This window comes from Stegostoma tigrinum, chromosome 26, assembly GCF_030684315.1.
Source record: "Stegostoma tigrinum isolate sSteTig4 chromosome 26, sSteTig4.hap1, whole genome shotgun sequence".
Classification (NCBI taxonomy): domain Eukaryota; kingdom Metazoa; phylum Chordata; class Chondrichthyes; order Orectolobiformes; family Stegostomatidae; genus Stegostoma; species Stegostoma tigrinum.
Genome location: NC_081379.1, coordinates 11,137,012 through 11,151,340, shown reverse-complemented (window position 1 = coordinate 11,151,340; position 14,329 = coordinate 11,137,012). Strand labels below are relative to the sequence as shown.

At 46.6% G+C, this 14,329-nt stretch overlaps 1 protein-coding gene across 6 annotated transcripts in view; it reads left to right on the top strand.

Moving 5' to 3' along the window:
• LOC125464294 (unconventional myosin-XVIIIb-like) overlaps window positions 1-14,329 on the top strand; it is a 370,537-nt gene that overhangs the window by 56,798 nt on the left and 299,410 nt on the right. For 4 of the 6 annotated variants that reach the window (XM_059654945.1, XM_059654940.1, XM_059654941.1 and 1 more), the window contains 3 exons: window positions 153-689; window positions 1,407-1,473; window positions 6,448-6,560. In XM_059654945.1, the coding sequence (XP_059510928.1) occupies window positions 234-689; window positions 1,407-1,473; window positions 6,448-6,560 (636 nt within the window). In that variant the 5' untranslated portion in view covers window positions 153-233. The remainder of the gene's footprint in view (window positions 1-152; window positions 690-1,406; window positions 1,474-6,447; window positions 6,561-14,329) is intronic. The other 2 variants (XM_059654944.1, XM_059654943.1) reach the window with 1 other exon arrangement.

Sequence of the window (14,329 nt, the reverse complement as noted above, 5' to 3'; positions counted from 1 at the left end):
TTTTGATTGGATTGTTGCATGTTTGACGCCTTCTGATTTTCCCAGAATTGTTAACTGCATATGACGCTCTGTGCATGCTAATGATGACATTATTTTCATCCCATCCTTTCCGTTTGTATTGTTCTGAACCCTTCCCCTGTCTCCCACTGCAGCGACCGGCTAAGTTGGATGATAGTGTGGTTCAATATTTTTTACATTTAACTCAGAATGAGAGCCAGCCAGTAGATGAGGCAATGGATAGTGGAACCCAGCTATTAGTGTATGGTCACCATGGCAATGGGCCTGAGGGTCAGTCAGCGCCAGCGCCTGAGAAAAAGGCCGAATGCAAACGACCAAAACTGTTTCGGAAACCCAAAGGAACCCAAGTGAGGGGATTATCAGCAGGTAAACGCACTATCGAACTGGAAAAGCCAGGCAGTCCTCAGCAAAATAATGGCTCATTCCCAAACAGTCAAGGCCCGGTTGTTACGGAAACCAATGCCAGCATGCAGCAGCCCAGCAGAAATGAGGAACTATTATCAACGGAAAATGGGACATCTCAAATGGACACAGAGAAACTTTCACAAGAGCCCTGTTCTCAAGAAACTGAGAGTCCAGAGGTGGAGAATGTAACGGAACGCCCGAGTGAAAGTCTCATCGATCACGAAACAAATCAAGGGACTGAGGAAAGTCGAGTGGACTTAGAAAAGGTAATTTCTGTCAATTACCCAATTCAGGATTTTAAAAGTTCTCTAATTGCAGTAATCAGAATGTGGAACTTTACTCTCAGAATGTACTGAATTGTCTTCAGACCTTGCTGGTGGAGAGGAAGGTGATCTGATTACAGTTTTCCCAGGAGGAAATTCAATATTCTCTCTAAAGTTCATTTTTAAATTTGACTTTCCTTTCACATATAGTAAGCCACGTACTTTAAGCTGGTATTCATGGTCAAAGGATTTCAGGCTAATTTACAAACTTTTAAAGTTGCTTCTGGTATCTGCAGCAGCTTTTTTATTAAAGCTGCGAAGCCTTTCTCCTTTCCTTCATTTGGTATTTGGTGGAAATACAAGGGCTATAACATATAATGAGTTCAAAATGTCTCTTTTTGTAGAAACCTTCTCTATTGAACATGGTCCATAAATATTTTCTAATCAATCTGAAGTGGGACTTGAGCCCAGCCTCCCATTTAGAGGCGCTACCACTGTTCCACACAAGCCCAGTATGTATTTGAACGTTTTAATCGGCCTGTCCAGATATATTGTGATGCACTTCAGAAGAAGGTGGGACTTGAACCTAGGCCCTGTGGCTCAGTGTGGAGTGACACTATCACTGTGCTACAAAATCACTTGGCTATGGTCTATATTTTACTGCAGTGAATGCACATCAGCTGAACCTGTATTTTTCTTCTGCATTTTCCTTGCTGTTAGGTGAGCGAAGACGTTTGGTATGAGACTGACCAGGTCTGGTATGTCAACAAAGAAGGATTCAATTTAGGTAATTACTTTAAATTCTTAATAGCCTATTAATTCATAGACACCCTTCCCAAATCAAAATCAATGCCTGAGAAACTAGATGAGCTGATTTCGTTTCCAATTCATGTATTGTTGAAATATTAGTGATCGGCTGGTCCCTTTGATGGGAGAAGACCAAATGTCATGCCCTTCTGTTGACCTTGAATCCTCCACACCTTTAAAGGAGATGTTCGCCATTTCCATCCTAAAAATCCCATGGCCTAACTCAGAAGGTCAGAGTTCTCCCAGTGTCCTGACCAGCAGAACCAAAGGCAGATTAATCTTTCATTTTTACTGTGGGATTGCATGAGTACAATAACCATCATATTCACCTATACATCAAAGCAATTGCATTTCCCAGAAGTTTTATATAAATTACAAATTACTTATTTCCCATAGATGCTGAAATCTGGGCAATATGTTCAGCTGGTAAAATTCTGAGCCCAGAACGTTGTACAGTTTTCCGTGACTGAAAGGGACAGGGCAAAAATATTGAAGTGTCTTACTAAAAAGAAAACGTTGCAGTTTTCTCACAAGAACTTCCATCAGATAGGGAAACACATCTCTCAATCCCAATTATATTTGTCTAATCCCAGTAGAACCCAGTACAAACCAATACAAATGTGGAGATGCAGGGGAAAAAAAACTCTATTTGGACTTCATACAATTGAAGTTTCTTTTCAAGAAGGATTTCAAGAGGATTTGATTAACTATTATTCATGCTTTATACACATTCACAGACGTCTGTGTCTGCTCACTCATTCACTTAATTCAAGCTTTTATTTGAATGGCCTTTAGTTCTGGGCCAAGGGGTGGCAGATGGAGTTTAATTTAGATAAATGCGAGGTGCTGCATTTTTGTAAGGCAAATCAGGGCAAGACTTATACACTTAATGGTAGGCTTCTGGGCAGTGTTGCCAGATAAAGAGACCTTGGATTACAGGCTCATAGTTCCTTAAAAGTGGAGTTGCAGACAGACATGTGGGGAAGAAGGCGTTTGGTGGGATTGCCTTTACTGGTTAGTCCACTGAGAATAGAAGGTGGACAAACAGGAGGCTGGAAGAACATAGCAAGTCAGACAGCATCTGGAGGAAAGGAGAAGTCAACATTTTGGGTATGACACTATCTGTTGGCTGTTTCAGTACACCTGGAGCATTGACTGCTCCTTTCTTCCACATGCTGCCTGTCTTGCTATGTTCATCCAGCTTTTTGTGTGTCGACTTTGGATTTCAGCATCTGCAATTTTGTTGTCTCTAACCATTGAGTGTAGAAGTTGGCATGTCATGCTGTGTTCAATTCTGGTCTCCTTGTCAAAGGAAAGATGTTGTTAAACAGGGATGTTGCCAGGGTTTGAGCTCCAGGGAGAGGCTGAATAAGGCTGGGGCTATTTTCCCTGGAGTAGGTGAGGGTTGACCTTATAGAAGTTCACAGAATCATGAGGGGCATGGTTAGGGTGAATAGTCAAGGTCTTTTCCCCAAAGTAGGGTAGTCCAAAACCAGACGGCATGGGTTTATGGAGTGAGAGGAAATATTTAAAAGGGAACTAAGGGGCAACTTTCTCAGGCAGAGTGTGATGCGTGTATGGAATGAGCTGCCAGAGGAAGTGCTGGAGGTTGGTACATTTACAACATGTAAAAAGCGTCAGAAGGGTGCATGAATAGGAAAGATTTAGAGGGATATGGGCCACATGCTGGCAAATGGGATTAGGTTAATTCAGGATATCTAGTTGGTATGGATGAGTTGGACCAAAGGGCCTGCTTCTGTGCTGTATATCTCCATGACACCATCTGTTGATTGTAATTGCAACTTATGAAGCATGGTTTGGACCTCTTATTGATTAAAATGTTGGCACCGTCACAAGCACAGGTTCAGTAAGAAAACATGTCTCGCTGAATCATGCATTGAAAAGTCTGAGAATTTCCTCCTTCCAACTGAAAAACTCTCCAGCTCCTTCCCCATCTCCAAACTCGCACCAGCATCTGATGTTAAAAACCTTAGACCATTCAGAGGCTACAGCATAGAACTCTGTGGATACGTGTAAAGTCATAGAGATCTACAGCACAGAGAAAGGAACTTCAGCCCATTGCAAGATAACAAAGTTATCTGACGAAGGGTCTAGGCCCGAAATGTCAGCTTTTGTGCTCCTGAGATGCTGCTTGGCCTGCTGTGTTCATCCAGTCACACACTTTGTTATCTTGAATTCTCCAGCATCTGCAGTTCCCATTATCTCTTTCAGCCCATTGCATCTGTACCAGTCAAAATTCGTCAGCTAACTATTCCAATCGTATTTTCCAGCATTTGACCCATAACCTTGTATAGCCTTCACATCGCATGTACGCATTGAAATACTTCTTAAATGTTAGAATAGAATAGAATAATCATTTATTGCCTCTTGTATTCTTTACAAAAAAACTTATAGTGAAAAGTGTTTAAGTTATCACACCAAAGCCCTTATATTAGTAAACAAAACGCAGAGATAAGAAAAAAATTAAAAAAGTGATTAAGCCAAGGTCCATCTTCTTGACTTATGGACTATCTTACTAAATGTTGTGAGGGTTTCTGATGAAAATGGTTTCCCTCGTGCCGCCTATAAACTTCCTGCCCCTCACCTTAAATCAATGCCCCTGGTATTGATTGTTTTCCCTTGATGGAACTTTCTTCCTGTCTGCCCTAACTATGTCCTTCATAATCTCATACACCGCAATCATGCCCCCTCTCAGTCTCCTTTGCTTTAAGGACATTGCCCCAGTCTTTCCAATCTCTCTTCATAGTTGAAACTCCCCAGCCCTGGCCAATGTCCCTCTGCACCCTTTCCAGTTCTGTCACAGCCTGATGCGAATCATGAACAGTTTCCTTTCCCTTACAAAATGCAAACTGAGAGAACAGTCAGTGTAGGTGCCAGCCCTGTCTCTGATAGAATAATATTCTCTGATTAATACCGGAACTGAATTTAGCTCATCCAAGTGAGTGCTGCATGGGTGAAGGTGCTGACCCAGGGTGAGATGTTAAACTGAACAGGGGCTGGAAGAGGGTAGTGTCTGAGGTGCTCATTACTGGGGCTCCCATGGGAGTAGCCTATATTCTTGTGGGGGGAGGCGGGGGGTGGGCAGGAGTTGGGAATGGGACCATTGGCCATCTAGAGCTCATCAAACAGATGGGGAGGGTTTAAGGGCAAATTCAACCCCTAAAAGATGTAAAAATTCAATCAGAAGTATGTGGAGAGCTGCTTATCCAATTAGAGGCTTCTTTCCCCATGTGCTTGCTGCTGAGAGCTTGAGTATTGAAACTACTTGTAGCAACCACAGACTAGAACCAGCCTCTGATTGAAGATGCAGCACGAACACACATGGTGGTGGTCAGGGGTCACTGGGCTAGAGAATCGCGAGTTGACAGGGCCAGGGCCAGGGCCAGGGCCAGTGAGATACAATTTGCTCAGTTGACTGGAGATATAGAGAGAGACAGAAGGGAAGGTGCAGGAATTGGGACAGAAGAAAGGGTAGACGCTGCAGGGATGTGAGAGAGACAGGAGAGCGGGAGAGAGGCTATAGGAGGGTAAGAGAAGGGAAGGGAAGGCTGCGATGTGGGGAGGGAAGAAAGCTTTAGTGGTGGAGATGTGGTGGAGAGAGGAGGCAGCAAGACACAGGGAAGAGTGAGAGGGTGCCTGCAGCAACAGGAAGGCTGCAAGGGGTGGGACAGTGTGAAGGCAGCTGTAAGAGTATAGAAAGACTGCAAAAGAAAGTGAACATCTTCAAATCTCTGAATAGAGGAATACTCGGCTGACTAGAAGCAAAGCTAACAGGAACTTAGGTAATGTATTCCATGCAAATGATTGTGGAATAAGGTGTCATATTTTCAAGAGGTGTGATGTGAGGTGGGGAAGACTGACATGTGTTATTATAATGAACGCCGAGCCAATTGTTAATTTTAAATCTGAGATTGACATCTGAAATGGATCATTAGGCTAAACTTTCCAAGTTTGTGCATATCTGATAGAAGTGCATCAGCTGTGACCTTACCGAGCTGAGGAAGGCGTGTTTAGAGTGATAACAAAGTGTGGGGCTGGATGAACACAGCAGGCCAAGCAGCATCTCAGGAGCCCAAAAGCTGATGTTTCGGGTCTAGACCCTTTGATGACTACGTGTGTGTAGAATGTGTTGGTTATTTTGGAGAAGAAACTTTTGTTTCAAACTTACGCTTGTTGTCTTGTGCCAATCTAAACAGTGTGGGTTCAAAGTGATTAATGCTTTCAATATATGTTGTGGCTTTATTTTAATGGAGCTTTGATGTTAATTGAGGATATTGATGTGCTTTTCCAATTCTGTTTCTGTCATCTGTCTGATGTCAACATAATTACAGTAGGTATTGGCACTATGTGACATCATCACTCCGTAGCTAAGTTAGTTTGAATGAAAAAGGAGCCCATGAAAACTAAAACGTATCCCCAAAAAGTCAAAAAGTAGCCATCTAGAACATTTCAACGCAGCTCTCCGAAAAAATCAGATTTTGAAGCTGTTCCAAAAGTTTGAAGGGTACGAAAGGAAAGAACTAGGGCTGACAATTTCTCTCCCTGGCCCTGAAATTGTAGCCCCCTCTGTTGTCTAGCTTGAACGTAATATGAAACCCAGGCAGTTTTTGATGAACTGTAGAGGTGTTTGTCCAAGTCTTGGCTAATATTTATCTCACAACTTAGCCACAGAGTCATAGAGTCAAACAGCATAGAAACAGACCCTTCATCAACTCCATGCATGCTTGAGCACATTATCTGGGCTGAGATTGTGAAGATTGCTATAAAATTGCCAGCATTTGAATTTTTAACAGTGGAATTGTGCTCAGTGATGATGTAGTAGGCTCTTCCTCACTCAACTCCTATGCCGTTGCACCATTAGGACTGTTAGCTTCAGTGAAGATTTTCCGACTGTTGGATAGTTTCACTAAAGAAATCTATTCCCCCTCATCAGCCACAGTGCTCAAACCAGATTTTGGAACACCTGAACTTCCAGATGGCCAGGCCCGAATCCGCATTGAGAGTGACAATAAGATCATAGACACAGATGAAGAGTTCATTCACAAAGTGAGTATTTGTCAACCTGGGCATTTCTTCTTGTTTCATTTTGTGTTTTCAGACAACCATTATTCTTTAATCTGCTAACTCACAAATGAAGGTTGACGTGGAGGATCTTGAGGCCCAGTGGGTAGTGTCCATGTCTCTGACTCAGTAGTTCCAGGTTTGAGCTCTGCTCCAGAACTTGATGACCATGGGAAAGCAGTCATAGCATGGCCAGACACAGTAGGAACTGCAGACGCTGGAGAATCTGAGGTAACAAGGTGCAGAGTTGGATGTACACAGCAGGTCAAGCAGCATCAGAGGAGCAGGAAGGCTAACGTTTTGAACCTAGACCCTTCTTCAGAAATAGGGGAGGGGAAGGGTATTCTGAAATAAATAGGGAGAGAGGGAGAGGTGGATAGAAGATGAATAGAGGAGAAGATAGGTGGAGAGGAGATGGACAGGTCAAAGAGGCAGGGATGGAACCAATAAAGGTAAGTGTAGGTGGGGAGGTAGGGAGGACATAGGCCAGTCCAGGGAGGACAGACAGGTCAAGGGGGCGGGATGAGGTTAGGAGATAGGAGATAGGGGTGGGGCTTGAGGTGGGAGGAGGGTATAGGTGGGAGGAAGGACAGGTTAAGGAGGTAGGGACGAGCTGGGCTGGTTTTGGGATGCGGTTGGCGGAGGGAAGATTTTGAAGCTTGTGAAGTCCACATTGATACCATTGGGCTGCAGGGTTCCCAAGAGGAATATGAGGTTCTGTTCCTGCAACTTTCGTGTGGCATCGTCGTGGCACTGCAAGAACCCCAGGATGGACATGTCATCTAAGGAATGGGAGGAGGAGTTGAAATGGTTCGCAACTGGGAGGTGCAGTTGTTTAATGAGAACCAAGCATATGTGTTCTGCAAAGCGGTCCCCAAGCCTCTGCTTGGTTTCCCCGATATAGTGGAGGCCACAATGGGAACAGGGGATGCAATATACCGCATTAGCAGATGTGCAGGTGAACAACTGCTTGATGTGGAAAGTCTTCTTGGGACCTGGGATGGGGGTTAGCACTTCCTGTGGTTGCAGGGAAAAGTGCCAGGTGTGGCAGGGCTGAAGTGGAGTATGGAGCCGATGAGGGAGTCCCAGAGAGAGGGCCCCTCCGGAAAGTAGATAAGGGTGGGGAGGGAGAAATGTCTTTGCTGGTGGGGTCGGATTGCAGATGGCGGAAGTGTCGGAGGATGATGTGTTGGATCACGGTCAACCAGGCCTAGTTCATAGAATCCCTTCAGTGTGGAAACAGGCCCATTGACCCAGCAAGTCCACACCGACCCTCAGAGCATCCCACCCAGACCCATCCCCCTACAAACCACTGAATCCACTCATCCCTGAACACTATGGGAAAATTTAGCATGGCTAATCCACCCAGCCTGCACATCCCTGGGCAGTGGGAGGAAACCAGAGCACGCGGAAGAAACCCACACAGACACAAGGAGAACGCACAAACCCCACACAGACAGCCGCCCGAGGGCGGAACCAAATCCAGGACCCCGGCACCGTGAGGCATCGTGCCGCACCTGGACTGTTAAAAATCTCCTCTTCGGTCATTCTCACTCACTGGTAATTTCCTGTAAATTTCATACAAGCCTTGACTAATACCTTACCAAAAAGAAAGGTCATACTTTCACTTCTGAAGTTAACAGAAAACGTTGCTAAGTTCATGCTTCATTGTTTTGGTAATTTATTAATAAAAACTAGATTACCATAATTAAAAGAACTTGCATTCATCCAATACCTTTCAGGGGTTTTTAAAGCACTTTACAATTGCTGTAGCATTCTGAAGTTAGTCATGATTATAATTGGAAAAATTCTCAAAATGATGGCAGCCCTGAAGGTAATGATCTTAGTAAGCTGGGCTGCTTGTTTTGGGAATTCTCAGGCTTCTTTTAGAAAACGTTGTCACAAACATTTTAAAACTTTTCATTGTTAAGATAAACTCAATTTAATATTGTTTTTGTCATGATTTGCAACTTCCATAACTAAATTTTATACACAAAAAATGCCTGAACCAATTTTATTGTCCCTTTTAATATCTAATGACTAATGATAACAGTGACAAATCACTGGCACCACCCTCTTAGTGAGGTCCAGCTTGTATGCTTGCTTTCACTCTGGTATATCAGCTGATTATTGATGCTGTGTGAGCCACCATGTTCCTAGCAAGTGCTGAGGTTATTGAGAGATAATGGGAACTGCAGATGCTGGAGATTCCAAGATAATAAAATGTGAGGCTGGATGAACACAGCAGGCCAAGCAGCATCTCAGGAGCACAAAAGCTGACGTTTCGGGCCTAGACCCTTCATCAGAGAGGGGGATGGGGGGAGGGAACTGGAATAAATAGGGAGAGAGGGGGAGGCGGACCGAAGATGGAGAGTAAAGAAGATAGGTGGAGAGGGTGTAGGTGGGGAGGTAGGGAGGGGATAGGTCAGTCCAGGGAAGACGGACAGGTCAAGGAGGTGGGATGAGGTTAGTAGGTGGCTGGGGGTGCGGCTTGGGGTGGGAGGAAGGGATGGGGGAGAGGAAGGACCGGTTAGGGAGGCAGAGACAGGTTGGACTGGTTTTGGGATGCAGTGGGTGGGGGGGGGAAGAGCTGGGCTGGTTGTGTGGTGCAGTGGGGGGAGGGGATGAACTGGGCTGGTTTAGGGATGCAGTGGGGGAAGGGGAGATTTTGAAACTGGTGAAGTCCACATTGATACCATATGGCTGCAGGGTTCCCAGGCGGAATATGAGTTGCTGTTCCTGCAACCTTCGGGTGGCATCATTGTGGCAGTGCAGGAGGCCCATGATGGACATGTCATCAAGAGAATGGGAGGGGGAGTGGAAATGGTTTGCGACTGGGAGGTGCAGTTGTTTGTTGCGAACTGAGCGGAGGTGTTCTGCAAAGCGGTCCCCAAGCCTCCGCTTGGTTTCCGGAGAGACCACTCTCTCCGTGACTCCCTTGTTCGCTCCACACTGCCCTCCAACCCCACCACACCCGGCACCTTCCCCTGCAACCGCAGGAAATGCTACACTTGTCCCCACACCTCCTCCCTCACCCCCATCCCAGGCCCCAAGATGACATTCCACATTAAGCAGAGGTTCACCTGCACATCTGCCAATGTGGTATACTGCATCCACTGTACCCGGTGCGGCTTCCTCTACATTGGGGAAACCAAGCGGAGGCTTGGGGACCGCTTTGCAGAACACCTCCGCTCAGTTCGCAACAAACAACTGCACCTCCCAGTCGCAAACCATTTCCACTCCCCCTCCCATTCTCTTGATGACATGTCCATCATGGGCCTCCTGCACTGCCACAATGATGCCACCCGAAGGTTGCAGGAACAGCAACTCATATTCCGCCTGGGAACCCTGCAGCCATATGGTATCAATGGGGACTTCACCAGTTTCAAAATCTCCCCTTCCCCCACTGCATCCCTAAACCAGCCCAGTTCATCCCCTCCCCCCACTGCACCACACAACCAGCCCAGCTCTTCCCCCCCCACCCACTGCATCCCAAAACCAGTCCAACCTGTCTCTGCCTCCCTAACCGGTTCTTCCTCTCCCCCATCCCTTCCTCCCACCCCAAGCCGCACCCCCAGCCACCTACTAACCTCATCCCACCTCCTTGACCTGTCCGTCTTCCCTGGACTGACCTATCCCCTCCCTACCTCCCCACCTACACCCTCTCCACCTATCTTCTTTACTCTCCATCTTCGGTCCGCCTCCCCCTCTCTCCCTATTTATTCCAGTTCCCTCCCCCCATCCCCCTCTCTGATGAAGGGTCTAGGCCCGAAACGTCAGCTTTTGTGCTCCTGAGATGCTGCTTGGCCTGCTGTGTTCATCCAGCCTCACATTTTATTATCTTAGCTGAGGTTATTGAGCCTGGAGCCCTTCACATGTCGGCCTTCCACTGGTGTCCTGATATTTTTGGTTGTTTCCCTGGGTTTAGTGAGTAACAATCAAAGAGCTGGGTATCGAGGTGACACCTCTTGCTTACTCCCTTCCTGCCCTGGTTGGGACGTTCAGGGTTTCTGTAGTCCCCTGACTCAGATCAACAAATTCAGAGACCCAGGAACTAGTCCCAGAAACAGCTTGGAGCCTTAGACCCACTCTGAAAGTCTGGTGGGGGCAGAAGGGGAGGACTCCTGAGAGATTTTGACAGCTTCTACCTGTGATGAGTGATACTGTAAGGAACCATTTAAATGTTTAGAAAGAGTCACGTCGAAATTATCTTGTGTCTGTCACTGTACATCTACTTAAAGTCTTGGTTTTGTGATAACAAAGAGCATCGAACATAGAACATAGAACTTGGAACATTACAACACAGTACAGGCCCTTCGGCCCACGATGTTGTGCCAAACTTTTATCCTAATCCTAAGGTCTATCTAACTTCCACCCCTACCTTATACTATCATCCATATGCCTATCTAATAGCCACTTAAATGCCCCTAATGAGGCCGACTCCGCCATTCTCTCTGGCAATGCATTCCACGCCCCGATCACTCTCTGAGTAAAGAACCTACCTCTGACGTCTCCCCATATCTACCTCCATTCACTTTAAAACTGTGTCCCCTCATAATAGTTACCTCCACCCTAGGAAAAAGTCTCTGGCTGTCCATTCGATTTATACCTCTGATCATTTTGTACACCTCTATCAAGTCACCTCTCATCCTTTGTCGTTCTAAAGAGAAAAGCCCTAACTCTTTCAACCTTTCCTCATAAGACCTTCCCTCCCTTCCAGGCAACATCCTGGTAAATCTCCTCTGCACCTTTTCCAAAGCTTCCACATCCTTCCTGTAATGAGGCGATCAGAACCGGGCACAATACCCCAGATGTGGCCGAACCAGGATTTTGTATAGCTGGAGCATAACTTCACGGCTCTTGAACTCAATCCCTCTATTAATGAAAGGTAACACCCCATACACCTTCTTAACAACTCTATCCACTTGGGTGGCAGCTTTCAGGGAACTGTGAACATGAAACCCACGATCCCTTTGTTCCTCTATACTGCCAAGAATTTTTCCGTAAACCCTGTATTCTGTTTTCAAATTTGTCCTTCCAAAACGAGTCACCTCACACTTTTTGGGGTTAAACTCCATCTGCTACTTCTCAGCCCAGTTCTGCATCCTATCAATGTCCCTTAGTAACCTAGAACAGCCCTCTGCGCTGTCCACAACGTGGCCCACCTTTGTATCATCCATGAACTTACTAATCCACCCTCCGACTCCTACATCCAAATCATTTACAAAATCACAAATAGAAGAGGACCCAGAACAGATCCTTGTGGTACACCACTCGTAACTGAGCACCATGTTGAATATTTTCTGTCTTAGTTCGCTGTGTATTGGATATATGTCACTGCACACGTGTAAAATTGTAGACAGAATCCGAGCCAGCAGCTGCCTTTGTCAGCTTCATATTTTGATGCTCCATTGTTCCTCAGGCCCATTGTCCTTTCTCCTGCTCCTGAGGGTCTCCATAAAGAGCACTTCCTGGATGTCTGACAGTAAGGAAGCAGAGTGTCTTGATGAGGGCCATCCTGCGCCTCCTGCAGTGCCACAATGATGCCACCCGAAGGTTGCAGGAACAGCAACTCATATTCCGCTTGGGAACCCTGCAGCCCTATGGTATCAATGTGGACTTCACAAGCTTCAAAATCTCCCCTCCTCCCACTGCATCCCAAAACCAGCCCAGCTCTTCCCCTTCCCCCACTGCATCCCAAAACCAGCCCAGCTCATCCCCTCCCCCACTGCATCTCTAAACCGGCCCAGCTTGTCCCCGCCTCCCTAACCTGTTCTTCTTCTCACCTATGCCCTCCTCCCACCTCAAGCCGCACCTCCATTTCCCACCTACCAACCTCATCCCGCCTCCTTGACCTGTCTGTCCTCCCTGGACTGACCTATCCCCTCCCCACCTCCCCACCTATACTCTCCTCTCAACCTATCTTCTCCTCTATCCATCCTCGGTCTGCCTCCCCTTCTCTCCCTATTTATTTCAGAATCCTCTCCCCATCCCCCTTTTATGATGAAGGGTCTAGGCCTGAAATGTCAGCTTTTGTGCTCCTGAGATGCTGCTTGGCCTGCTGTGTTCATCCAGCTCCACATTTTGTTGTCTTTATGAGGGATTGGGAAATGGCCATGAGATCTTTGATCTCAGTGTCAGTGCCTTTATTTTGTGCTGCACCTCAGAATGAAGACCAGGAGAGGCACAGGAAATGATACCAACCACCGCCTCTAGCCTCAGCAGCATCTCACCCATCAACTCGCCCAACAACCTCTCCCCTCCCCCAACTCCCAGCACAATCTCTGGATCTCCCTCCTGTTACACACGGCCATCCCCTGTGAGGAAAAGGCAGATTGGGTGATTTCTTTTGGGTGCTGCTCCTGCCCTGGTAGGATAGCTGGAGGCCCTGTGAAGGTAGCAAGAGGGGAGTGTGTGGTTTATCGCAATGTTGGTTTGGTTGTACGTGAGTATTAGGCCTGGCCTCTGTGTGTCAGTGAAGGCCGCAGAGTGATGGGGCTGGGCTATCCCATGCAGTATGAGAGGTCAGTGTTACGGTGCAATGGGAAGAGGTGAAGATGTAGTTACTCGGCCTAAGCATATATTCAATATTATTTGGCACTGCTGCCTAGTCCTCAAGCCTAGACTGTGACCGCTGACCTCTCTGCCTGTCTCTCAGTCATTGAATCCCTACAGTGTGGTAAGAGGCCATTTGGCCTATCAAGTCTGCACTAACCCCCGAAGAACATCCGATACATACTCTACACCCACACTTAGCAGGGCCAATCCGTATAAACTGCACATCTTTGTACTGTTGGACGAAACCCACGCAGACACAGGGAGAATGTGCTAACTCCATACAGACAGTTGCCCAAGACTGGAATCGAATCCGTGTCCCAGGAGCTGTGAGGCAGTGGTGCTAACCACTCAGCCAACATGCCACCGTAACCCTCTCTCCTTGAGTCTGCTTCCATGGCTAGTACCTCCAGCATGACATCATTGCACTTTGGATCTCATGCCCTGTGCTAATGCTCAACCACTCCTCAATTTTCTTTCTGAATTCTGATTTCTTTGCAATCTTCAGTCTTCCATTGTAGCTTCTCTTTCAGAGGGGCAGGTGGTCTTTAATAGCTGGAGTCTTGCTTTGCTATGTGAAGTGTGAGCTTCACTAGCCCCAAAGCACTCAGGTGTGTGCGCGGTCAGGCTGCAACTTGGGTCTTTTCATGCTCGTTCACATGAGGAGGCAGTCTCACCTCTGTCCTGTTCAATTTACTCTTTTTTTCTATTTAAGACCATAGGACCATCAGACATATGAGCAGAAATTAGGCCATTCAGCCCATTTAGTTTGCTCTGCCATTCAATCATGGCTGATAAGTTCCTCAACCCCATTCTCCTGCTTCCTCCCCATTACCCTTGATCCCCTTGACAATCAAGAACCTATCTGCCTCAGTCTTAAATGTACTCAATGACCTGGCCTCCACAGCCCTCTGTGGCAGTGAATTCCATAGATTCACCACTCTCTGGCTGAAGAAGTTTCTCCTTATCTCCATTCCAAAAAGGTCTTCCCTTTACTCTAAGGCTGTGCCCTCGGGTCCTAGACTCTCCCACCAATGGAAGCATCTTCCCAACATCCACTTTGTCCAGGCCATTCAGTGTTCTGAAAGTTTCAATTAGATCTCCCGTCATCCTTCTAAACTCCATGAGTATAGTCCCAGAGTCCTCAAAAGTTCCTTATCTGTTATGCTTTCCATTCCTGGGACCATTCTCGTAAACTT